This window comes from Sus scrofa, chromosome X (assembly GCF_000003025.6).
Source record: "Sus scrofa isolate TJ Tabasco breed Duroc chromosome X, Sscrofa11.1, whole genome shotgun sequence".
In the NCBI taxonomy this organism is placed as follows: domain Eukaryota; kingdom Metazoa; phylum Chordata; class Mammalia; order Artiodactyla; family Suidae; genus Sus; species Sus scrofa.
The window spans coordinates 56415158-56443128 of NC_010461.5; the positions used below are offsets into that span (position 1 = coordinate 56415158).

The following is a 27971-nucleotide window of genomic DNA, read 5'->3' on the forward strand; positions in this document are numbered from 1 at the left end:
TCATGGTTTCTTGTTGGATTCATTTCCACTGCACCACGACAGGAGCTCCATCAGTTGTATTTCTATTCACTATCGACTAACAATTTAAAAATGAAATTAAGAGAATTCCATTTATAGTAGCATCAATAAGAACAAAATACTTAGGAATAAGTTTAACAAAACAAATATAAGACTTATACACTCAAAACTACAAAACGTTGAATTAAAGCTCTAAATAAATGGATAGATGACCCATGCTTATGGACGGGAAGACAATATTCTTAAGAATACCCCCAGATTGATTTACAGATTCAACACAATTCCAACTAAATTTTGTCTAGCTTATTTGTAGAAATTGACACTGGTCCTAAAATTCATATGGAAATGGAAGTGACCCAGAATAGTCACAACAATCTTGAAAGAGAAGAATAAAGATGTTGGAGATGTCGCATTTCCTGATTGAAACATATCCATCGCTTCACATAGTTACCCTTTATTTTCAGTATGGGGAGAACACTTAAGATCTACTCCCAGAGTTCCTATTGTGGCTTAGTGGGTTAAGAACCCAACTAGTATTCATGAGGATGCCGGTTCAATCCCTGGACTCACTTGGTGCATTAAAGATGTGCCGTTGCCACAAGCTATGGCGAAGGTCGTGGATGCAACTCAGATCTGGTGTTGTGGCTGTGGTATAAGCTGGTGGCTATGGCTTGGATTTGACCCCTAGCCTGGGAACCTCCATGTGCCACAGGTGCAGCCCTGAAAAGACCCCCCAAAAAGAAAAAAAATACTCTCTTAGCAAATTTCAAGCATACAATGTAGTATTATTAACTATAGTTACTATGTTATACATAGATCCCCAGAACTTATTCATTTTGTAACTGAAAGTTTGTACCCTTTGACCAGCCTTTCCCCATTCTCCTCACCCACCAGTCCCTGGAAACTACCATTCTGCTCTTGTTTATATGAGTTCAACATTTTGGATTCCACATGTAAATGAGATCATATGGTATTTGTCTTTGGTTTATTTCACTTACCATAATGACTTCCAGGTTCATCCATGTTGTTACAAATGTCAGGATTTCCTTCTTGTTTGTGGCTGAATAATATTCCATTGTATATACAATCGACCCTTGAACAACATGTGTTTGAACTGCGAGGTCAACTTATATGCATTTTTTTTCAACAGTAAATACTAGAGTACTATATGATCTGCAGTTGCTTGAATCTGTGGAAGCAGACACACAGATATGTAGGGCCAACTGTAAAGTTTTATACAGATTTTTGACTATATGGGGGTTGGTGTCCTTAACCCTATGTTGTTCTGTGGTCGACTGTATATGTATACTACACTTGCTTTATCAGTTCATTTGTCAACAACTTAGCTTGTTTCCATATCTTGATTACAGTGAATAATGCCACAATGAACATGGAAATGCAGATATCTCAAGATACTGATTTCATTTCCTTTGGGTATATAGCCAGTAGTGAGGTTCCTAGATCATATAAACTTTTTATTTTTAAATTTTTTAGGAACTTCCATACTGTTTTCTATGATGAGTTGCCATTTGAAATCTCTTCTGTTACATTATAAGGTTTCATTTTAGCTAGCTGAATAGCAGTTAAAAATCTGACTCTTTTTCTTCTTAGGACCGTAAGAGACAATATGAACTGCTCAAACTTGAAAGAAACTTCCAGAAACAGTCTAATGTGCTCAGACGTAAAACCGAGGAGGTAAGAAAATCCAGTCTGCTAGGGCAAGTGTATTGTGACTTTTAGACTTAGATGCTAACAAAATAGTATCCCTTAAATGAGCCAGTGTCCTGAGAAACCAAGGTTACCAATCTTGACTAGTAATTCCTAAGCACTATTCAAATAAGAATTTTTTCTAATTGGGCTTGCTTCTTTCCAAAAAAACCATTATAATACTGATATGTTACATCTCCAGACACTTTCATTTTGCAAGTGCTTCCTTGAAATGTGTACTTCCTCTAGGCTCTAAAGCAGTAGCTGTTCACCATTGTTATGTACATGGAGACTTATAAGGGTGGTTCCTATATGTATTTAAACTCATAGAATTTTTTATTTTTCTTGACTAATATGCTGGAAATTAGAATGTTCTTTTTACCCTTCATTTAACATTACTATGAGCCATTTTTATTTAGGCAGCAGCTGCCAACAAACGTCTCAAGGATGCTCTCCAGAAACAACGAGAGGTTGCAGATAAACGGAAAGAGAGTCAGAGCCGTGGAATGGAAGGCACCGCAGCTCGAGTGAAGGTATGGACAGCTTGAACTGCCATTTCTCTTATGGACATTGGGGATAGGAAAAAAATGGGAAGTAGCTTTATTTTCATTTAGCAGTAAACACTGCAAAAGCTGAAGTTCTACCTGAAAGCCTTATTTCCTAAAGATATGAATATCTTTGAACAGTAGCTAAAGGCTAGGAGTAACAACTGTTTCTATCCCTGCCTCTGTTAATTTTTTAACAGCTGTATTGAAGTATACTTGACCTACAATGAATTATTCATATTTAAAGTGTATAATTTGGAGTTCCCATTGTGGGTCAGTGGGTTACAAACCCGACTAGTATCCAAGAGGATGCAGGTTCAATCCCTGGCCTCGCTCAGTGGGTTAAGGATCCAGTGTTGCTGTGGCTGTGGCATAGGCCAGCAGCTGCAGCTCCAGTTCAACCCCTAGTCTGGGAAGTTCCATATGCCACAGGTGCGGCCCTAAAAAGCAATAAATTAATTAATAAATAAAGTTTATAATTTCATACATTTTGACACGGATATGCATCCATTGAATCATTACCACAATCAAGATAATGTCAATGTCCATTAGGATCAAAACTTCTTTGTACACTTTTGTGATTCCCTACCTCCCCTCCCCCATCTCCAGCAGCCATTAATCTGCTTTCTGTCACTGGATTTCCTACATAGACCATTATGTCATCTGCACACAGAGACAATTTTATTTATCCTTACCCATTCTGTATGCCTTCAAATTTTTTTGGACTTATTGTACTTACTAGACCCTCCAGTAAAATGTTGAATAGAATAGTGAAAGAGGACGTCCTTACTTTGTTCCCAATCTTAGAGAGAAAGCATTCAGTCTTTCAGTGTTAAGTATGAGTTAGCTGGGAGTTGCCTTGTGGCTCAGTGTGTTAAGGATCTGGTGTTCTCACTGCTGTGGCTCTGGTTACAGCTGTGGCACAGGTTCAATTTGTAGGTTTTTTGTATATGTATTTATCATGTTGAAGAGGTTCTTGTCTGTTCCTAGTTTGCTGAAAGTTTTTATCATGAGCGGATGTTAGGTTCTTTCGAAAGTTTCTTCTAAATCCTCTTGAGGTGATCTTATGGTTTGTTTGTTTTTACTCTCTTAGTATTGCAAATGACATTAATTTTTTTTCGATTCGTGTTACTATGGTATAACTGACATACAGTATGATTTACCCTGTTTAGTATACAGTTCTGCAAGTTTTAACATCATATATAGGTGTATAACCACCACCACAATCAAAATATAGAATAGTTCTATTATCCTTCAAATTCCCCTGTAACCCTTTGTCGTCAACTTCTCCCATATCCATCCATACCCCTGGCCTTTCACAAACACTGATCTGTATTCTGTCATTATTGTTTTCACTTTGCATTGCATCAGTCATATAACTAGAAACATACAGTATGGCTTCTTTCATTTAACATAATGCATTTGAGATCTATCTGTGTTGCTTGTATTATTCCATTGCATGGATGTTCCACAATTTATTTATCTGTTAACCTGTTAAAGAATATCTCGGGGTTTGTTTTTGTTTTTCTAATTTTTGGTGATCAAGAATAAAGCTGCTATAAAAACATTCACATGCAGGTTTCTATGTAAACAAAGGTAGTCTTTTTACTTGAGTAAATACCTAGGAGTGAGATTGCTGGGTCATATGGTAAGTGTATGTTTGACTTTATAAGAAACTGCCAAATTGTTTATCTGGTTGTTCAGTGTTGGTCTATAGAAATATAATTGATTTTTTGCTTTATTAGTTTAGTATTTTATAGGTATTTTATAGGTTCTTTAGGAATTTCTACATAGCCAATCACGCCATCTTGTCAATACAGTTTTATTTCTTCCTTTATAATCTATATGTCTTATTTCTTTTATTTGCCCTATTGCATTGACTAGGATATTCAGGATAATGTTGAATAGAAGTAGTGACAGTAGAAACCCTTCTGCTTTTCCTGATCTCAGGGGAATAGTATTCAGTCTTTACTATTAACTATGATGTTAGCTGTACGTTTTTCATAGAGTTCCTTTATCAGATTGAGGAAGTTCTTATCTATTCTTAGTTTGCTGTAAGTTTTTATTCTGAATGAATATAAATTTTATCAAATGCTTTTTGTCTCTAGCTTGTTGATTTGGTTAATGACTTTGATGTTCAAATATGGAACCAGCCTTGCATTCCTTTAATAAACTCCACTTGTTGTGATATATCATCCTTTTTATGTATTGAGTTCATTAATACATAAAATTAAAATTTTGCTAAAATAAAAATTTTGCATACAATTTTTGCATCTGTGTTCATGAGGGATATTGGTCTGTTCCCTTGTAATATCTTTGGTTTTGGTACAAGGTAATGCTAGCCTCTTAGAATAAGTTAGAAAATATTGCCCCCTCTTCAACTATCTAGAATTTTGTATAGAACTAATATTGTTTCCTCCTTAAAAGTTTAGTACAGGAGTTCCTGCTGTGGTACAGCGGGTTAAGAATCCAGCTGCAGCAGTTTGGGTCACTGCAGAGGCTCAGGTTCAATCCCCAGCCTATTACAGTGGGTGGAAGGATCTGGTGTTGCCACAGCTGTGGCATAGGTTGCAGCTTTGGCTCAGGTTCATTCCTTGGCCCAGGAGCTTCTATATACTGTGGCTGTGGCCATAAAAAAAAAGTTTGGTACAATTTACAAATCAAGCTATCTGGGCTGAAGGATGTTTTTGTTACTTGTTGCTTTTGGTAGTGGGAGAGTTTAACTGAAATTCAATGTTTTTAAATCGATATAGAGTTGTTCAGGTTATATATATTTTTTAAAGTGAGTTTTGGTAGTTTGTGTGTTTCATCTAAATTGTCGAATCTATTGGCATGAAGTTATTCATGATATTCCCTTATTATCCTTCTAATATCTGTAAAATCTGTAGTAATGTCCTCTATCTCATTCCTGTTATTGATATCTTATGTCTTCTTTCCTTTTTCTTAATCAGTTTGGCTAAGGATTATCAAAGAACCAGGAGTTCCCATTGTGGCTCAGCAGGTTAAAAACCCATTGTAGTCTCTGTGAGGATGTAGGTACAGTCCCTGGCCTCACTCAGTGAGTTTCACATCTGCAATTGTCACAAACCACAGCATAGGTGGCAGATGTGGCTTTGATCCAGTGTTGCTGTTGCTGTGGTGTAGGCCTGCAGCTGCAGCTCCAATTCAACCGCTAGCCCAGGAACTTCCACATGCCATGGGTGTAGCCATAAAAAGGAAAAAAAACCCTGCTTATTCCTATAAATGGTTAAAATAATAAGTTTTGTTGCGTATATTTTACCACAATTAAAAAAAACCTCCAAAACCCCAGCTCATCAATTTCCAGTCTGATCTTTATTATTTCCTTATTTCTGCTTTGAATTTAATTGGCTTTTTGTTTGTTTCTTTTTTTTTTCTTTGTTTTTCTTTGTAGGGCCTCACCTACAGCATATGGAAATTCCCCAGCTAGGAGTTCAATTGGAGCTGTAACTGCCAGCCTACACCACAGCTCATGGCAATGCCAGATCCTAATCCACTGAGTGAGGCAAGGGATTGAACCCTCATCTTCATGGATACTAGTTGGGTTCTTAACCTCCTGAGCCACAATGGGAAATCCTGTTTGTCCCTTAAGGTAGAACCTGAAGTCATTGATTTGAATTCTTTTCTTTCCTCTGAATCCATGATGTATCCAAGTTCCTCAGCCAGGGACTTAACCTGTGCCACAGCAGCGACCCAAGCCACTGCAGTGACAACACCGGATCCTTAACCCACTGTGCCATGAGAGAACACTTTCTTTTGTAATATAAACATTTAGTGCTATAAAAGTCCCCTTCAGTATTCCTTTAATGATAACCCACAGGAGTTCCCGTCGTGGCGCAGTGGTTAACGAATCCGACTAGGAACCATGAGGTTGCAGGTTCAGTCCCTGCCCTTGCTCAGTGGGTTAACGATCCGGCGTTGCCGTGAGCTGTGGTGTAGGTTGCAGACATGGCTCGGATCCCGCGTTGCTGTGGCTCTGGTGTAGGCCAGTGGCTACAGCTCCGATTGGACCCCTAGCCTGGGAACCTCCATATGCCGCAAGAGCGGCCCAAGAAATAGCAAAAAGCCAAAAAAAAAAATGATAACCCACAAATTTTGATGGTTATATTTTCATTCAATTCAAAATATATTCTAATTTTCCCTGTCAATTTCTTCTTTGACTTGCAGTTACTTAAAAGGATGTTAGGGAGTTCCCATCCTGGCTCAGTAGAAATGAATCTGACTAGCATCCATGTGGACACAGGTTTGATCCCTGGCATCACTCAGTGGGTTAAGGATCCAGCATTACTGGAGCTGTGGTGTAGGTTGCAGACACAGCTCGGATCTGCTATTGCAGTGGCTGTGGTGTAGGTCAGCAGCTACAGCTCCGACTAGACCCCTAGCCTGGGAACCTCCATATTACACCATTGTGGCCCTAAAAAGACAAGAAAGAAAGAAAGAAAGGAAAGAAGGAAGGAAGGAAGAAAGAAAGATGTTAGTTTCCAAATATTAGGAGATTTTTCTAAATATCTTTCTGTTATGATTTCTAACTTAATTCTATTGCAGGCAATTAGAGAACATATTTTTCCTTGCTTTATTTTTTAATTTCTTTTGATTTACAATATTGTGTTAGTTTTAGGTGAACAGCACAGCGATCTTTTATATATATATGTGTGTGTGTGTGTGTGTGTGTGTGTATATGATAATACATATATATATGATTCTTTTCAGATTCTTTCCCCTTATAGGTTATTATAAAATATTGAATATATTTCCGTGTGCTAGACGGTAGGTCCTTGTTCGTTATCTATTTTATGTATAGTAGTTTGTATATGTTAATCCAAACCTCCTAATTTATCCCTCCCTCCACCTCCCTTTCCCCTTTGGTTACCATAAGTTTGTTTTCTGTGTCTATAAGGAGAGAACATACTTTATATGACTTGAATCCTTTTGAATTTATTGAGACTTATTATGGCCTAGAATATGGTCAATCTAGCAAATGTTCACAGTGTGTATACTTAAGAAGAATGTATATTCTGCTGTTGTTGGATAAAGTATTCTATAAATGTCAATCATGTCAGTTTGATTGATTGTGCTGTTCATTCCTACTGCATTCTTGCTGATTTTCTGCCTACTTGTTCTATTAATTACTTAGATGGGTATTGAAATCTTCAACTAGAATTATGGATTTCTTTTCTCTCCTTGTAGTTCTGGTTTTGCCATATGTTTTGAAGCTCTATTATTAGGAATACCAACATTTAAGATTAATTGATCCCTTTATTATCATAAAATGATCTTTTTTTACCCCAACAATATTCCTTGTTCTGAAATCTACTATTTCTGACAATGATATAGTCCCTCCATCTTGCTTCCTTCTTTTTTAAAAATCTTTTTGGCCGCACCCATGGCATGCAGAAGTTCTGGGGCCAGGCACTGAACCCGCAGCACAGCAGTTACAAAACTTGATCCTTAACCCCATGCACCACCTGGGAACTCCCCTCCAGCTTTCTTTTAACATTAGCTGGTATAGTTTTAAAAATTCTTTTAGCTTTAACCTCTTTGTGCATTCATTTTTTTATAAGGTTTTTTTTGTTGTTGTTGTTGTCTTTTTGCTATTTCTTTAGGCCGCTCCTGTGGCATATGGAGGTTCCCAGGCTAGGGGTCAAATTGGAGCTGGAGCCACCGGCCTACACCAGAGCCACAGCAACGCGGGATCCGAGCCGCGTCTGCGACCTATACCACAGCTCACGGCAACGCCGGATCATTAACCCACTGAGCAAGAGCAGGGATCGAACCTGCAACCTCATGGTTCCTAGTCGGATTCGTTAACCACTGCACCACGATGGGAACTCCTGTGCATTCATTTTTAAAGTGCATTTCTTGTAGGCAGTGTACAATTGAGTCTAGTTTTTTTAATCCAATCTGATAATCTGCATTTTAATTGGGGGTATTTAGACCATTTATATTTAATGTGATTTATTGATATGGGTTGATTTCAATCTATCATTTTTCTATTTGTTTTCTATTTGTCCATCTGTTCTTCATTCCCTATTCCCTTGTTTTCTGGCTTATTTCAGATCAATTGAGTATTTTTATGATTCCATATTATCTCATTTGTTGGCTAATATATGATTTTGTTTCACATAATTTGGTGCTTTTTATATTAGGGGCATAAACATTAAGGATTAAGTACTTGAATAATTGACTCCCTTGCCATTATGAAAAGATCTTTTTTTCTTCCAGTTTTATTGAGATGTAATTGATATATAGCATTGTGTAAGTTTAAGGCGTACAGCATAGTGATTTGACTTAGATGCATCATGAAATGGTTGTCCCAATACGTTTAGTGAACATCCATCATCTCAAATAGATACGAAATTAAAGAAATACTAAAAATATTTTCCTTAGGATGAGAACTCTGAGATTTACTCTCTTAACAACTTTTATATATAGCATACAGCAGGGTTAATTTTATGTATCATGTTGTACATTATTCCTAGTACTTATTTATTTCATATCTGGAAGTTTGTCCCTTTTGACTGCCTTCATCCAATTCTCCTTACCCCACACCCATCTCTGGTAACCACAAATCTGATCTTTTTTTCTATGAATTTGCTAGTTAGTTTGTTGGTTTGTGAAGTAAAATGGACCTACAACACTATGTTCCTGTTACACAGCATAGTAATTCAATATTTCCATACATTTAAAAATGATCACCAAGGAGTTCCCTGATAGTGCATCGAGTTAAAGATCCAGCATTGTCACTGCTGTGGTGCAAAGCACTGCTGTGATGCAGTTTCGACCCCCGGCCCTGGCCCGGTCAAAAAAAATAATGATCATCATGATAAGTCTAGTTACAATATGTCACTATGTTAGATATTACATAGTTATTGACTATACTCCCTACACTGTACAGTTCATGCCCTTGACTCATTTATTTTGCAACTAGAAGTTTATACCTCTTAATCTTCCTCACCTATTTATTTCCTCCCTCTAACCCCCTCCTCTCTGACAATCACATGTTTGTTCTCTATAAAAGCCTGTTTCTTTTTTTTTTTTTTTTTTTTTTTTTTTTTTGTCTTTTTGCCATTTCTTGGGCCACTTCTGCGGCATATGGAGGTTCCCAGGCTAGGGGTCGAATCAGAGCTGTAGCTGCCAGCCTACACCAGAGCCACAGCAACGCGGGATCTGAGCCACGTCTGCAACCCACACCACAGCTCACGGCAACGCTGGATCATCAACTCACTGAGCAAGGTCAGGGATCGAACCCACAACCTCATGGTTCCTAGTCGGATTCGTTAACCACTGAGCCATGATGGGAACTCCTAAATAAGCCTGTTTCTGTTTTGCTATGTTCATTTGTTTTGGGGGTTTTTTTGGTTTTGGTTTTTTGGGTTTTTTTTTGGGTTTTTTGGGGGTTTTTTTGTTTGTTTGTTTGTTTTTGTTTTTTTTTTTTTTGCTTTTTTTAGGGCCGCACCCATGGCATATGGAGGTTCCCAGGCTGGGAGTCTAATCATAACTACAGCTGCCAGCCTATGCCACAGCCATAGCAACGCCAGACCCAAGCCTTGTCTGCGGCCTACAGCACAGCTCACGGCAATGCCGGATCCTTAACCCACTGAGCGAGGCCAGGGATCAAACCTGCAACCTCATGATTCCTAGTTGGATTCATTTCCACTGCACCACAACGAGAACTCCTGTTTTGTTTTTTTGTTTTGTTTTGTTTTTTTTCACTTATAAGTGAAATCACGCAGTGGTTTTCTCTGACTTATTTCACTAAGCATAATACCCTTTAGATTTATCTATGTTGTTGCAAATGGCAAGTTTCATTCTAATGGTAATATTCCATCTTATAAATGTACCCTATCTTCTTTATCCATTCATCCATTAATGGACACTTAGGTTGCTTCCATATCCTGGCTATTGAACATAATACTGCAATGAACATAGGGGCATGTACGTCTTTTTTTTTTTTTTTTATGGCTGCACCCACGGCATATGAAGTTCCCAAGCTAAGGATCAAATTGAAGCTGCAGCTGCCAGCCCACACCGCAGCCACAGCAACACCAGATTCAAGCTGGATCCTTAACCCACTGAACTTGGCCAGGAATCAAACCCACATCTTCTTGGATACTAGTCCAGTTCTTAACCCACTGAGTCACAATGAGAACTCCACGTATATCTTTTCTAATTAGTGTTTTTGTTTCCTTTGGATAAATACCCAGGAGTGGAATTGCTGGATCATATGGTAGTTCTGTTTTTAATTTTTCGAGAATCTCTGTAACTGTTTTCCACAATGACTACACTAATTTACATTCCCACCAACAGTACATGAGAGTTCCCTTTTCTCCACATCTTCACTAGCATTTATTATCTCTTGTCTTTTTGATAACAGCCATTCTAACAAGTGTGTGTTAATATGTTGTGGGTTTGATTCGCACTTCCCTGGTGATGGTGAGCACCTTTTCATGTGCCTGTCAACTATCTGTATGTCTTCTTTGGAAAAATGTCTATTCAGATCACATGTCTATTTGTTAACCACTGAGCCATGAAGGGAACTCCCATTTTTTAAAATTAATTATTTTTAGGGCCACACCCACAGCATATGAAAGTTCCCAGGCTAGGGGTCAAATCAGAGCTACAACTGCCGGCCACAGCCACAGCAACATGGGATCTGAGCCACGTCTGTGACCTACAACACAGTTCATGGCAACACCGGATCATTAATCCACTGAGCGAGGCCAGGGATCAAACCTGCATCCTCATGGATATAAGTCAGATTCTTAACCCACTGCATCACAATGGGAACTCCCCTCTACCCATTTTTTAATATGATTGCTCACTTTTTTAATGTTGATGAGTTCTTTGTATATTTTGGATATTAACCCCTTATCAGATATATCATTTGTAAATATCTTCTCCATTCGGTAGGTAGCCTTTTTCATTTTGTTGGTAATTCCCTTCTCCGTGTAAGACCTTTTAGTTTGATATAGTCCCATGTGTTTGTTTTTGTTCCTATTTCCTTGCCTGAGGAGACATATCCCCAAAATATTACTAAGATTGATGACACATAGCTTACTGCCTCTGGTTTTCTTCTAAAAGGTTTATGGTTTCAGGTCTTACATTTAAATCTTTAATCCATTTTGAATTTATTTTTGTGCATAGTATGTGAGAGTAGTCCACTTTGATTCTTATGCATGTAGCTGCTTAGTTTTCCCAATATCATTTATTGAAAAGGCTGTCTTTTCCCCATTGGTATATTCTTGCCTCCTTCGTTGTAGATTAATTGCCCGAGTAAGTGTGGGTTCATTTCTGGGCTCTATTCTGTTCCATTGAAATATATGTCTTTTTTTTGTGCCAGTATCATACTGTTTTGATTAGTGTAGCATTGTAGTATAGTTTGAAATCAAGGAGCATACCTCCAGCTTTGTTCTTCTCAATAGTATTCTTTGATGTGAATTCTGTATTATTTGATAATAATATATCCACTCTAAATTTGTTTTGATTACTTTTAGCATAGTAAATCTTCATAATTAAGTGAAAGTTTTCTCAGAGATTGTTACTTTTTAAACAACTGGTTTTAGTTGAATTTGTTTGCTTTGAAAAAAATCCATTCAGGAGTTCCCGTCGTGGCGCAGTGGTTAACGAATCCGACTAGGAACCATGAGGTTGCGGGTTCGATCCCTGCCCTTGCTCAGTGGGTTAAGGATCCGGCATTGCCGTGAGCTGTGGTGTAGGTTGCAGACGCAGCTCGGATCCCGCGTTGCTGTGGCTCTGGCATAGGCCGGTGGCTACAGCTCCAATTGGACCCCTAGCCTGGGAACCTCCATATGCTGCGGGAGTGGCCCAAGAAATGGCAAAAAGACAAAAAAAAAAAATCCATTCATCTATTTTAAAGATTAATAATGGTTATCTATTTATTAAATAGAACAGATAATCAAAATATATTTGTTTTACATTACGACTTGTTAAGGACAAAGGTTAAGGAGAAAATGGGGAAGGAAGGTAAAGACAGAGTACGTAGAAATGCTAGGATATCTGGGGAAAGATTTTCTGCAGAAAGCCACTTTCTTGTGACCTTTTCGGATAGGCACAAGTGGAAAACTCACCTCTAGTTACTTGGGCTCTGGTCCAAATAAAATTAAATCTGGAGCTGAATCTAGCCTGTGGGCCCAGAGATTCCTCATCCCTAACCCAACATCACTGATTTATCTTCTAGAGTTGGCTTGGAAATGAAATTGAAGTTATGGTCAGTACTGAGGAAGCCAAACGCCACCTGAATGACCTTCTCGAAGACAGAAAGATCCTGGCTCAGGATCTGGCTCAACTCAAAGAAAAAATGGAATCTGGGGAAAATCCACCTCCTAAACTTCGGGTAAGTGCCCTATGGAAATATGTTACCAGTGATCAGACTGCACTCCCTAGAATCCCCTCACTACTTTAGAGAATTACTTTCCTTTTAGTACTTCAACCTCATTTTCACTATTCTTTACAGAGGCGTACGTTCTCACTTGCTGAACTGCGTGGTCAAGTTACTGAGTCAGAAGATTCCATTACAAAGCAGATTGAAAGCCTAGAGACTGAAATGGAACTCAGGTAATAGGACTATCTCTAAGGCGTAATAAAAATTTATGCCCTGAATCAAAATAGAACCTATCAATCAGTGATTCAAAAGCTTGATTTTTAAAAGCTTTGTGATGTCAGAGAAACAAGAAAGTAATGATTTTTTTTAACTGTATGCTTCACTAGACATGTTACATATATTTTCTCATTCAGTCTCTCCCTATAAGGTGTACCTTATGAGGTATCATTCTTCTCTCTTTAGAGATCAAAACTAAAGTTCAAAGATCTTGGCGTTCCTATTGTGGCTCAGAGGGTTAAGAACCCTGCATAGTGTCCATGAGGATGCGGGTTTGATCCCTGGCCTTGCTTAGTGGGTTAAGGATCCGGCATTGCCACAAGCTGAGGTACAGTTTGGAGATATGACTCAGATCTGGGGTTGCTGTGGCTGTGGCATAGGCAGGCAGCTGCAGCTCCAATTTGACTCTCAGCCCAGGAACTTCCATATGCCAGAGGTACAGCCCTAAAAGAATAAAATTGGAGTTTCCATTGTGGCTCAGTGGTAAAAAACCCAACTAATATCCAAGAGGATATGGGTTTGATCCCTGACCTCACTCAGTGGGTTAAGGATCCGGCATTGCCATGAGCTATGGTGTAGGTTGCAGACCGGGCTCAGATTCTGCATCACTGTGACTGTGGCATAGGTGGGCAGCTATAGCTCCGATTCGACCCTAGGCTAACTTCCATATGCCGTAGGTGGGGCCCTAAAAAGAAAAAAATAAAATAAAAGTTATATACAGAATTTGAAACCCAGTTTATCTAATTCCAAAGCCTATGCTCTTTATGATATACCACAAGAACTGACTAAAAGTGAAACTTTAAAGAAACCCAAGAAATGATACCAGAAGATCAATACCCTCGGAAGAGGAAAACTTTGGAGATCATCACCAAGATAGATAAAATGTACAAGAAAAGTTCTCATGAGCATTAAATAAGATTAGTATGTAAGTACATAACAGCACTTGACATATTAGAAGTTCTCAGTGGAGTTCCTCTGTGGCTCAGCAATTCCAGTCGCTATTGTGGCTTGGGTTCAGACGCTGGCCCAGGAACTTACACATGCTACAGGTGTGGCAAAAAAAGGGGAGGCCCTGGTGAATGCTTTTTTTTTTTTGGTTTGTTTGGTTTTGGGGTTTTTTTGTCTTTTTAGGACCACACCCACGTCATATGGAGGTTCCCAGGCTAGGGGTCTAACCAGAGCTACAGCTGCCGGCCTACACCACAGCCACAGCAACGTAAGATCCGAGGCACATCTTCAACCTACACCACAGCTCATGGCAACAGTGGATCCTTAACCCACTGAGCAAGGCCAGGGATGGGACCCACAACCTCATGGTTCCTAGCTGGATTCATTTCTGCTGCACCACGACGGGAACTCTGGTGAATGCTCCTTAATCACTATTATTATCTTTTAAGTATCTATGAAATCTAGAAGGAATAGAACTTTGCTAGATAGTTTATAGTGTCTTAGGATAATAGAATTCTGTTGCCAAGAAGACCTTGGAGATCATTTAATTGGTTTTTAGCAACACACACTAGCTGTTTATCTTCGGACACATCTTTAAGTCTCTCCACATTTGAGTTTCTGCTTTGTGCTGCACTGGATACAGTGGGGATATATAGAAAGAATAGATGGCATCATCCTTGTTCTCAAGAGGAAGCGATATAATGACTCACAGTGGTGTGTCGGAATTATTTGCTAAAATTTCAGGAATGTTGTAAACCATCGATAGCTTATGGTAAGAGTATTTACACTAAAGAAACTAGCAAAAGCTACAAATCAGTTCTGGTATTTTTAGGTGCTGTTTGTTAAACATTTACCTGCACACCTCTGTGCATTAGTAAATGATTATTTAAATATAGGGCAAGTGCCAAGTAGAGGAAAATTAGACATGAGTTTAATCAAGGGAATTTCCCTAAAGTTGATGAGACTTAAACTAAATTTTGAAATAGCTAAGGGTCATGAATTGTCAGAGAAGACAGGGAAAGGCATTTGATAGATAATAATTCTGAACTGTTCTGATCCACCTCTTCCAAGAAGCCTTCCCTGACTCTTCATCCCTCACTAATTTTCCTTTTCTCTAAACTCCTTCAAAACTTACACTACTCAGTCATGAAGTACAAATGATATATGTTACCTTGATTTTATTAATTGTTTTAAATGTATTAGTCTTGTCAATCTAGGCAGATTATAAGGTTGTTGAAGCAAAGGACTGTATATTAGGCCAGGCTTCTCAAAGTGTGGTCTACAAATTCCTGGAGGTCTCTGAGACCCTTTTAGGGAGTCTAAGTGATCAAACTATTTTTATAATAATATTAAGACATTATTTGTTGTTTTTACCACATTGACATTTGCCATGACAGTACAAAAGCAGCAGTGGACGAAACTGCTGGCACGTTAGTGTGAATCAAAGCAGTGGCACCATCCTGTACTAGCGGTCATTAAATACTTCACCACACATTCTCAGGTTGTTTTTTTTAAAATCAGTCTTACTTAAGAATGGCTTTGAAAAAGCAGTAAAAATTGTTAATTTTTATTAAATCTCAACCCTTGAGTTCAGATCTTTTTAATATTCTGTGTGATGGAACGAGAAGAGCACATAAAGCACTTGTGCTATTGCCAAAGAATGATGTTCGTCTCGAGGAAAAGCACTTGTGTGATGTTTGAGGTGTGAGATCAAAGGGCCTCTTTTCACAGAACATCATTTTTACTTGAAAGGACGAGTGACAGACAAACTGTGGTTATTCAGACTTGGGTACTTGGCAGACATTTTCTCAAAAATGAACAGAGTGAGCCTGTCGCTTCAAGGAAAACAACTGACGGTATTTGTCACCAGAGATAAAATTTGAACTTTCAAGTGAAAATCAGAGTTTTGGAAAATGTGTATCTTCCACTGTAAACTTGACAGTTTTTCATAACTTTTCTAATGAGACCAGTAGTGATATTAACAATTGTGATCTTTTTTATATTGTGTAATGAAGTTTGTGCACATTTGAGGGCTCTACATGACTCAGTGTTTTCCAAATGACATGTTACAGGATCATGTATGAGTAAAAGATCCATTCAGATTGCACATAACCATGTTTCAACTAACTTTTAAGGAACTTGTTGAGTTTTGGTGTGGTCTCAAAGAAGAATATCCACAGGTATCTGAAAAGATTATTAAAATGCTCCTCCCTTGTCTAACTACATATCCATGTGCGACCAGATTACCTTTACATACATAATCAGAACACATCACAGCACACAGAATGCAGAGGGAGATGCGAGAATCCAGCTATCTTCGACTAAGTCAGTCATTACTGAGATTTGTAAAAATGTAAAGCAAGCCCACTATTATCACTAAATTATTTTTTATTTTGGAAAATGTTGTTTTTCATAAAATATATTAATGTGTAATGGATTCTTGTAACTTTAAGTGAATTAATAAATATTTTTCTCATTTCTACTTTCTAATACTATAAATATCTATGAGTATAACATATGAGCAGAATTTCTTAGTGGTCCTCAATAATTTTAAAAGTGTAAAGGTGGAAGTTTCTGTCATGGCTCAACAGAAACGAATCCGACTAGGAACCATGAGGTTGAAGGTTCAATCCCTAGCCTTGCTCAGTGAGTTAAGGATCCAGCGTTGCTGTGAGCTGTGGTATAGGTCACAGACTCGGCTCAGATCTGGCATTGCTGTGGCTGTTTTGTAGGCCAGCAGCAACAGCTCCAGTTAGACCCCTAGCCTGGGAACCTCCATATGCTGCGGGTGCGGCCCTAAAAGGACAAGAGACCAAAAGAAAAAGAAAAGAAAGAGTGTAAAGATGTCCCAAGACACAAAAATATAAGAACAGCTATCTTAGATTATTTTGGTACCCATCTTCCTTATAGTACCTTATATAACACTGTATGTTACACACCTGCCAGTGTGCTCCCCCTCATTGGGCACCTAGCAAATTTGAGAAAGAGACTATTAATGAAACTGAAATATTATGTGGGCCTTGATCTCAGCCCATACTTGATCATAAAGTAACTGGAAGCTTAACCAGGATCATGGTATCTAGCCTTCTTTGAAACTTCTCAATCCTGTGGCAGGTACTTAAGATAAGCTCTCACAGCACCAGCCATAGGTATCAGTTTGGTGTTCGATTCCAGCAAAGAGCATCTGTCCTTTTTTTTTTTTTTTTTTATCTTTTTTTGCATTTTTCTAGGGCTGCACTCACAGCATATGGAGGTTCCCAGGCTAGGGGTCAAATCAGAGCTACAGCTGCCAGCCTACGGCACAGCCACAGCAACGCCAGATCTGAGCCGAGTCGGCGACCTACACCACCGTTCACGGCAATGCAAGATCCTTAACCCACTAAGCAAGGCCAGGGATCGAACCCTCAACCTCATGGTTCCTAGTCAGATTCGTTAGCCACTGAGCCACAACGGGAACTCCTGTCTGTTTGTTCTTTTGAACTTTTTTTCCTCCTCTAGGTCTCTAACCGGAATCTTGTCCTAGGTGAGGCATCATGTCACAGTTCAAGCTTCTAAGGCCTCAAGAGGAAGTCACATTATAGTCAAGGCACTATAACAAAAACCTTACTGAGGAGTTCCCGTCATGGCACAGTGGTTAACAAATCTGACTAGGAACCATGAGGTTGCGGGTTCCATCCCTGGCCTCGCTCAATGGGTTAGGGATCCGGCGTTGCCGTGAGCTGTGGTGTAGGTCACAGACACAGCTCAGATCCCTCGTTGCTGTGGCTGTGGCATAGGCCAGTGGCCACAGCTCCGATTCGATCCCTAGCCTGGGAACCTCCATATGCCGATGGAAGCGGCCCTAGAAAAGGCAAAAAGACCAAAAAAAAAAAAAAACGCTTACTGAAACAAATTTTTCCAAGTCCCACTCTATGACCCACTTATTTCAACCAATATTTAATAAAAACAAAACCATTAGAATAGCCTTAGAGTGCCTTTTTTTTTTTTTTTTTTTTTTTGGTCTCTTTTCGAGGGCCGCACCCGCGGCATATGGAGATTCCCAGGCCAGGGGTCTAATTGGAGGTGTAGCCACTGGCCTACACCAGAGCCACAACAACACCAGATCCAAGCCATGTCTGCACAGCTCACAGCAACGCTGGATCCTTAACCCACTGAGCAAGGCCAGGGATCGAACCTGCAACCTCATGGTTCCTAGTCGGATTCGTTTCCGCTGAGCCACGACGGGAACTCCTAGAGTGCCTTTTTAAAGAATTTGAGATAATGTATAAAATCCTAACCAAATGACTCAATCATTATTAAATGATGTTTAGCTAATACCTCTGTCCACAAAACATTTGAAGCTTCTCCTCAGAGCTCTTCCCCTCTCCTTGATGTTGAGGCTACTAGCAGTAAGGTGTACTGTTTCTTTCCCTGAAGGAGTGCTCAGATTGCCGACCTACAACAGAAGCTGCTAGACGCAGAAAGTGAAGATAGGCCAAAACACCGCTGGGAGAATATTGCTACCATTCTGGAAGCCAAGTGTGCCCTGAAATATTTAATTGGAGAGGTAAACATCTCTCTTTATGTCAGTGATTAGGAGTCTGGCTTGGTGGGTGAAATAAGACGTTAGCCTAGAATACCGTTGTAGTATTATTGCCACTGATCGTGGTAGATACCACAATGACACTAACATTAGAAAAACAGTTTTATGGGTAAAGGTTTGTGTGAACAAGTACAGGCCAGTCACTTAGAAAAATACATGACTTGCAAGTTGATACTCATGCCTGGCATATAGCAGGTGCTCAATAAATATTCGCTGTTATTATGAAAAGATCAGGATGCCATAGTAGACCACTGGTCAAATGTAAAATGTTATACTGTACTACTTTTTAAAATACCTATGAGATGTATTATATTCAAAAAGCTTAAGGTACATAATCTAGAAAACAAAATCTTTACTGACCTTAATGTATCATCTTCCATTGTCACAAGAGGAATTAAAATTTATCACCTCTGGTGATTGAGGCATTTTCACTTCAAGCAAGCATATAAACTCTGACTCTACAAGTCTGAGCAATGCTGTCCTTTGTACATTTTTGTGTTGGGTTAGCAGATTTATCATACTAAGGAAATCCTGATTAGACTTGTGAACACTGGTATATATGATATTCACCATCTGGAAGAGTAGACAATATCAAACTAGGCCAGGAGTTCCCGTCGTGGCGCAGTGGTTAACAAATCCGACTAGGAACCATGAGGTTGCGGGTTTGATCCCTGGCCTCGCTCAGTGGGTTGATGATCCAGTGTTGCTGTGAGCTGTGGTGTGGGTTGCAGACACGGCTCGGATCCTGCGTTGCTGTGGCTCTGGTGTAGGCTGGCAGCTACAGCTCCGATTCGACCCCTAGCCTGGGAACCTCCATATGCCGCAGGAGCAGCCCAAGAAATGGCAAAAAAAGACAAAAAATAAAAAATTTTTAAAAATAAAATAAAACTAGGCCAGCATAGGATATCAATCTAGCCTGAAAAGCCAGAGCTACAGTCTCAGCTAATGTGTCTACAAGTTCCAACATGTGAATGCAGACATTCTAAAATGGGACATAATAGCTGTAAGGGTGTGTCCTATAGATTCCTCTTTAAAATTAAAGAAGAACTTCTTAAATATCAGAATTTGGAGTTGTTATACACTGTTTGCATTTATTCTTGCTTTGAGTTAGAGCAAGAGATTAAAAATGACCTTAGCGGTCTTCTAGCTCTAAGGTATCTATCTCAACAGATATCTGGGCTCTTGGCTTAGGTAGTGTTGTTACTATTCAATGGTAGAATCCATATGACCTGAAAAAATAAGAATGGACTTGGACATGGAGGAACTTTTCTCAGTCTGTTTCAAGAAAGCTGCCATTTTCCCGCCTAGTGAATGGAAAGATGTGGCCATTCTCCAAATAAACTGATCTTTTATCCCTTCCAGCTGGTCTCCTCCAAAATACAGGTCAGCAAGCTTGAAAGCAGTCTGAAACAGAACAAGGCCAGCTGTGCTGACATGCAGAAGATGTTGTTTGAGGAACGAAATCATTTTGCTGAGATAGAGGCAGAGTTACAGGCAGAACTGGTGAGAGTGGAGCAGAAGCACCAAGAGAAGGTAAACTGGCAAGCCAAAAAGCTATACTGAGGAACAACCTAGCATTGCTTTTTGTTGTTAGTTTAAAAATAGAAATAATAATAATAATAGAGGGTATGAGGTTTCCTTCAAAAGGTCATGTAGTCTTTTCCAATTATTGCAAATAGGAAACCAGAAACAGAGAAACATTACTTATCTAAGTTTACAAATGCTGGTGACAATGGCTTTTAGCCTCCAGCTTTAATACCAAGATGAACATGCTGATAACTTTATGGTTGTGCTTATTATTTCAAGCCATGAGAACAAAAGAGAACAATTTGAAATCACAAATCACAAATCACTGGATTGAACTAAACCAGAATTCCTTTTTCCTCTTATTCCTTTGGTACCATTGGGTTGTATCTTTCCCTAGGTGCTGTACCTCCTCAGCCAGCTGCAACAAAGCCAAATGACAGAGAAGCAGCTAGAGGAGTCAGTCAGCGAAAAGGAACAACAGCTACTGAGCACCCTAAAGTGTCAGGTATGGAGATGAGGCAAAGGTTTCCAGAGATGGGGTCTCCAGGCCTGCGAATCCTGTCTGATTTCGACCCTTGTACTTGCAGCAAACAGTAATTACCTACTGGAAAGAAGGTTTATAATGGTAGCCTCTGTTGTCTTGTTAGCCTTATTTGATCCGTTTAGGGGCGTTTAGGATGTAGCCACACATAGAATAACCTCTGTTTTGGTACAGAAATGACAGTACCTACTCCACACCAGACTTTGAGACCTCCTGGTTCTTTGCCTCAACCCTGAGCTCTGAAGAGTTGAGAAAGTTAAGTCATCTCGGGCATTTAGCTGTCTCTTCTATGCCTGTTCTGAGTTGAGGCCTGACCTATTTGTAAAATGCCTGGGGTCTGCCTTTCTTCCAGAGGCTGGGAACACCACACCCTTTAGTAGCATGTTGGAGCACTCTTTTATCCAACTTAGAATCTTTTTCCTGAACTACCAGTTTCAAGGTTTCCTTGGCACCTCCCATCAAAACATAACCAAACTTGTTAAGGTCATATGCATGAATCTAATTCTCTTAAGTGCCAGGAAGTTTAATCAGGCTTATTAGTGTAGCAAAAATCTGCCTAGTCAGTGTTGAGAAGGGTGGACAAAAACATCTGTAGACTTCAAAGAAGCAGTTGACTCTCTGGGTGGGTTTCTTTATTAGCATCCTGATGTGAATAAGAGGATATAAGACTAGAAAATAGAACATAATGAGGAAGGCGTGTAAGGCAGAGCCCATGGCTCCTATGAGTTCAGTCATGGCTGCTTGGGAGCATTGGAATAGAGGTAGCATTCAGGACACCTAGGAATTGGTGAGGATCAAGCATTTTTCTGGGTGCCAATGCCTGCTGTGCAAAAACCATCTGCTGCCAGCAACTTGGCAGTAGGATGTTTTCATCTCTGTGAGTTGTTTGGTAACCCGCATGTAGTGCCCAAAATAACCCCACCTATCACTGCACTATCTGGAAATAGGACGAAGAACTTGAGAAAATGCGGGAAGTGTGTGAGCAAAATCAGCAGCTTCTCCGAGAGAACGAAATCATGAAGCAGGTAGTACAGCTTCTCAACCATTTAATAATTCCTGGGCGATCTTATTATAACTGAGGCCTGCTCTTGGGAACAACCCCAAGTATAAAGACAGCCTGATTTTATGAGGTCTACATCTAATTTCCTTGTGATATAGTCAAGTGCATTTCAAATGGTATAAACACATTTTTTTAACTTTGCTCCTTTCTGAATCTAATGCTGAACTTATAAAGTGGGAATCCTTCAACCTATTTTACTCTTACCCTGCCTCACTTTACTATGGCTTAAAATTATGCTAATTTAGGAATCTTTATGTTTTAGCCATGAACACTCTCAGAAGCTGCCCTGCAATGTACACTTTGTCTCTTCTTTTCAAATAGAAACTGAACCTCCTCCAAGTAGCCAGCAAACAGAAATCTCATCTCCCTAAGGATACCGTTCTATCTCCAGACTCTTCTTTCGAGTATATCCCACCTAAGGTAAACTGCTCAGTGCCTGTGATAGCTTCTTATAGCCAAGGTTTGGGGTGAGTGTGCTAAAACTGCCTTTTAGAAGAGGTTGAGAGTTAAAATTCCCAAATTCCAGCACCTCAATTTTCCTTGGAGTCCCGGATAAAACTGCAGTACAATCTTGAGGAAAATAGGCATTCTCCCTACCTAGAAGGCTGACTTTGGGCCATGTACAGGCGTTATGTAACACAGCTGAGGAGGAGGAAGAAGAGGAGCATGAGAAAAGAGTGGTATTAGCCATGCTTCCAAAGATACTTATCTCATAAGTCCTTCCTTCCTCCCTCAGATTGCTCAGCCTCTGTCCCTTCACTTTCTCTCCCCGTCAAAGACTCAGTCAAGCCAAGGGCTAAAGCAGAATTTCCTCTGATTGGTAAAGCCAATGGGGTATATTTGAGGGGGTCTGAAATCTCTGCTCTAAGAATATGGCTGGCAACAGCTATAAGTATTGTTGTTGTTGTTGTTTTTATTGTTAAATAATCATTCCAAACTTTTTTTCTTAGCCCAAGCCTTCCCGTTTTAAAGAAAAGTTCCTGGAGCAAAGCATGGACATTGAAGATCTAAAATATAGTTCAGAATATTCTGTGAATGAGCCTGAGGACAGTGATAGTGATGGTGGCAATGAGGATGATGAGGAATGGAAGCCAACAACATTAGTTAAGATGTCCAAGAAGAACGTCCAAGGGGTAGGAGGCAGCTCTCTTTCAGGGGTTCTAGTCATTAGTCTTCACTGCCAATGGGAATATGCCAGCCCCAGACCTGTACCTCAGTCCTTCTATCCCATTTGGAGTTATTGGCTCCACTGAAGGGTGCTTGTGAGGCTAGCTCTGTGTAGAACATGGGGCTACTTGAGAGGGCTCAAGTATATGAGGGCTCTCTAAATGTTTTCAGGTTCTTACCAGTCTAAACAGGTAGTAGCGCTCTATACCATTTCATTGAAACTGGTTCCAGTGTGGTCATAATAATCCTTCACATTTTTATAGCACTTTACAGTTTGTAAACTATTCTCATATATGTTACTTCTTTTCATTGTCACAAAAAATTCCAGTGAGGTGTTGTTTATTATTTGTATTTTACAGATGGGTCTGAGACCCATGGAAGGGAAATAACCTTGCCCAAGGTCATTAAACCAAATGACAGTCAGGACTTGAAACCAAATATTCTGACTCCACGTCTGATTTGTTTCTACCACCTCATGGTCATCAGTAAAAATTGCAGACCAGAAGCTGAGTGGGAACTTTAAGATCGAACATACCAAGTTAAGGCTAGTTAGGAACAATCTGACTTTGAAGGATGCTTTATTTACTTACGTAATGATAGTCCTACATAATGATCAAACTTAGATGTTTTATGTTCAAACATTAACTTTCCCGGCACTACAGTTCACCACTACCCCAACTGTGCCCTGCAGCCACATTCTACTTAAAGAGAACAACTCACAAAATACCCTAGCTGGATTCTTGGAAAGTTACTTGATTTTATTAGCTGATAGTGCACTACATGGGGAACTGAGCCTTGTAAAGCCACAACACCAGAGAGAAGCAAGTCATGAGAAAGAGATAGTCACAGTGGCATTAAAGCATTTGGATAGTCATCAGGAATGCAGCATACCATGTGCTCTTAGTGGGACTAATGGCTCATCCTTACCTTCAGAGAGCTTATAATCTAATGGGGAAAACAAGGCAAAGAAATAGGAGCACATTATAGAACCTCAGCATATTCATCTCAGGGAGATGGACTGACTCTCATTCATTTACACAACAAACATTTATGGACTCTCTACTGTGGTTGAAGTAGAAAGCATGAGCTGAATGTCGATGAAAAGGTCAGCCAAAAATAGGAAGCAGAGGTAAGAAATACACACAGAGGAGTTGCAATCATGGCTCAGCGATTAATGAACCCGACTAATTTCCATGAGGATGCGGGTTCTATCCCTGCTCGGTGGGTTAAGGATCCAGCGTTGCTGTGAGCTGTGATGTATGTCGCAGACATGGCTCGGATCCCATGTTTCTGTGGCTGTGGCATAGGCCCATGGCTACAGCCCCAATTGGACCCCTATATGCCAGGAACCTCCATATGCCACGGATGCAGCCCTAAAAAGATAAAAGAAAAAAACACCATAGCATGTTTACAAATATTGTCATTTGTCCCCTTTGGCAGAAAAGAGGGAGCAGTTGTCTAGTAAATATAAGACTAGAGCTCAAGTGTCCTAATTCCCAGTCTGGTATTCTTTATGTTACAATTTTCACCAGATCTTATCATTCTGAGATATAATGTAAAACTAAAATCAATACTAAAAGAATTATGGACTGTAGGAGTCCCCACTGTGGCGCAGTGGGATCAGCAGCATCTCTGGAACCCTGGGATACATGTTCAATCCCCAAACCCAGCACAGTGGGTTAAGGATCTGGCATTGCCAAAACTGTGGCTAGGGCCTGATCCCTGGCCTGGGAACTCCATTTGACGCGGGACAGCCAAAAAAAAGAAAGGAAGGAAAGAAAGAAAAGAAAGAGAAAAAGAATTAAAAATTCTTAATCCTCATTGCACATTAGAATCTCCAAGGGAGCTTTTAAACACATGGAGCCTGGGACCCCACCTCCAGATATTCTGATTTAATTAGTCTGAGGTGGGACCTGGTGCACCTGTTTTGAAAAGCTCCCCAGAAATTCCTTATGTGCAGCCAGGGGTTGAGAACCACTGGCTTAAAGGAACCCCAGAGGTCTTTCATCTCTACTTCCCACTCTATATAAAGAATCTCTATTATAGTGGTTCTCAACAATGGTGTTGGGACATACTGGGGAGTTGCTAGCAGTTGTGATACACACATATGTATACACACACACACACATATACATTCCACATACCTGATATTTAAGATTATGTCTGTGGCAAGATCCTGCTCCCTCCCTTATATTCTGATCTGCATTCTGGTGTGAGAGAAAATAGGATGAATTTATGGCTAGAGCATATGGCATTCACGTGACTACATCTGTCATGTAAGTAAGTCATGAGTGTTCTATAATACCACTACCAGGTGTTTAGCCTCTGGTTTCTTGAAAACAAGTAATCCAGTAGGGGGAAGTTCACAGTCTTACAGGGCAGCCCATTGTATTCCAGATAGCTATTAGAAAGTTGTTCTTGGTTGAGCTAAAAGTATGCTGTCCTATAAAACATCCCAATGAGTCTCGGCTATGTACAAGTCTAATTGTTCTTTGTTACAGCTCTCCAGATACCACTATCATTCTCTTATCCCTGTAGATAAACTAAAGACACATAGACAAGGTAATAGAGTGTTTTTGAAGCACATCAATAAATGTGTAAATTCTCAGAGAACTATACCCAGTCCATTGCAATCAATGGATCACTGTCACCCTGGTGAGATATCTCTAGGACATGTCATAGAACTCTATCTTTTGCTCTTATTCAAAGAAGCAAAGTTTTTGTTTTTGCTTTCATGTCTAATGTTGGCAAGGGTGACTAAGATGGGTATTCCTGTCTGTTGCTATTAGGAATGTAAATTGGTCTACCTTTCTGGAAAGCAACTTGAAAATACATATGAAAAGCCTTAAAATGTTTTTATCCTTTGGCCCAGTAATTATACATGTAGGTATTTATACTAAAGAAGTGGTCATCAGTATGGAAAAAAATTTACAAACTTTTTTGAGCAACAAATTGTGGATCAAGCACTGTTTCTAGGTGCTGAGGATACAATAAACCAAGACTAAGATCCTTGGCCTCATGAAACTGAAGACATTCTTATAGATACAGTGACCAGAAAAAAAAAAAACAAATGAAATAATTTTAGATGATGGTAAGAGATAAGAAGAATATATAGTCAAGTCGTAGAGAATGATGGCATAGGAAGAGGGTACTTTAGAAGAATGTGTGGGAGAGGCCTCTTTGAGGAGGAGATCTCAAGCTGAGATCTGAACAAAGTGAGGGAGCAAATCAGGAAAAATTCAGAACATTTCAAGAAAAACAAATAGTAAATGCAAAGGCCTCAGGTCAGAAGCGAGCTTGGCTTATCAAGGAGCAACTGAAAAGGCCAGTGTGGCTGGAGGATATTGAGAAATAGGAGAGTGTAGTACACAGTCAGGTCAGAGGGGTAGTCAGGGCCAGATGCCAAGGGCCTTGTCAATCAATCTTGGTAAGATGTGGATTGTACTTATGTACCAGTATGTTTGCTGTAACATGATTTATTACAGCACACAATTTCTTTCAAAACAATCTTAATATCTAACATTAGAGGACTGGTTTTAAGTAAATTGACATTTCTACATGATGAAATACTATGTACAACTGTTAAATATTAAAAATCATGGTTTTGATTTTCAGGTTTTGTAAAGTAATATATATTATTCTCAGGAAAAAACATGTCATAATGGTTTCTTTTACCTTCACAACTACAGAACAATGGTGATGGTTGGCATATGAAAGAGACTTGAGGACTTGAATTTAACTGTAAATGCAGTATGAATCACAAAGATATGACAAAGGGAAAAAAAGCTACTGTGATTCTAGGATTCACTAACAGAACTATTGAGTTCATAACAAGGGAGGTGTTTGTTTCAGTCTACTTCACAGTGGTCACACCACATTTAGAAAGTTCTCCTCACTTCTGGATGTCACAATTAAAAATGAACTTGGACAAGTTGGTGCATAGCCAAGGTGGTGAGGATTCTTGGAAACCATGTCATGTGGTGAATCATTAAGGGAGCTAGGTATATTTAGCTTTAAGAGGACTTGGACAGAGCGGGACTGGGGAGTGAAAATGGTGCTGAGTTTGAACATCTACGCTGTAAAAATGGGATTAAACTGATTCCATGTCATTCCAGATAGCAGATTTGGGTCCTGAGGTCAGAAGTTATATAGAAACTCTTATCATCTCAGGATAAATAGAGCTTTGGATAATAAGACCAGGAATATTAGAGAGGGGCTTTATAACATCAAATCAGGCTGAGGTCTCTTCTGACTAATCCATTCTGTGAGCTCTGCCACCTATGTTTGTTCCAAGCCAAACTCTCCCACTTTCTTCCACCGTTTCTCTTATAACATCACTTCCTATAATGCAGATCACTCACCCCTTTTTTGTTTAATGCCCTCTATTAAACATACTAGCGAACTCCTGAATGTGTGTGTAAGGAGACCTACTTATTGACGAAATGGGCTTAATACATGAAAAGCACTTGTAACAGTGCCTGGCACACATTAATGTCAGCTATTACTACTGCAGCCTCGTGGGTAAATGTGAACATGGCACTGTGAGGAGTATGGATGAATGGTGGCATGTTCACAGAGTGAAAATGAATGGAGCAGGAGCTCCATGCATCAACGGATAATAAGATACCATTTATGGTCGTTCCCGTCGTGGCTCAGCGGTTAGGGAACCCAACTAGCATCCATGAGGACGTGGGTTTGATCCCTGGCCTCACTCAGTGGGTTAAGGATCTGGTGTTGCCGTGAGCTGTAGTATAGATTGCAGACGCAGCTTAAATCCCACATTGCTGCAGCTGTGGCATAGACCGGCGGCTACGGTTCCAATTGGACCCCTAGCCTGGAAACCTCCACATGCTGCGGGTACAACCCTAAAAAACAAAAAACCATTTATATGTAAAGTTTAAAAGTGTGTAAGATAATTTCTTATATTTTTTAATAAAAACTCATATGTGGTTAAAAAAAAAAAGTATATGGGAATAATATGCACCTAATCCCAAGACACTGCCTCTGGGAGGGAGGGAGGTGAATGGGTAGACAGGAGGCTTCAGTTATATCTGTCTTTGACTCATCAAGGGGTAGTTGGGGACATGAGTGGGTTTTATTGTCTATACTTTTTATATGCCAAAAAATTAATGGCGTCCTAAAATAGGACACATTATTTCAAATGGTGTCTGACTGACCCCATTGCTCCCGTGATTTCTGAACTCCAGATTTCTGCCTGACAGACTTGCTTTTTGACAGCC

At 39.6% G+C, this 27971-nt stretch overlaps 1 protein-coding gene across 2 annotated transcripts in view; it reads left to right on the forward strand.

The window, feature by feature from the left end:
- KIF4A (kinesin family member 4A) overlaps positions 1–27971 on the forward strand; it is a 128108-nt gene that overhangs the window by 95705 nt on the left and 4432 nt on the right. For both annotated transcript variants that reach the window (XM_003360353.4, XM_005657819.3), the window contains exons 19-28: positions 1630–1713; positions 2145–2258; positions 12487–12642; positions 12763–12863; positions 18271–18400; positions 19799–19969; positions 20361–20468; positions 21452–21529; positions 21886–21984; positions 22515–22697. In XM_003360353.4, coding sequence (XP_003360401.1) covers positions 1630–1713; positions 2145–2258; positions 12487–12642; positions 12763–12863; positions 18271–18400; positions 19799–19969; positions 20361–20468; positions 21452–21529; positions 21886–21984; positions 22515–22697 — 1224 coding nt within the window. The remainder of the gene's footprint in view (positions 1–1629; positions 1714–2144; positions 2259–12486; positions 12643–12762; positions 12864–18270; positions 18401–19798; positions 19970–20360; positions 20469–21451; positions 21530–21885; positions 21985–22514; positions 22698–27971) is intronic.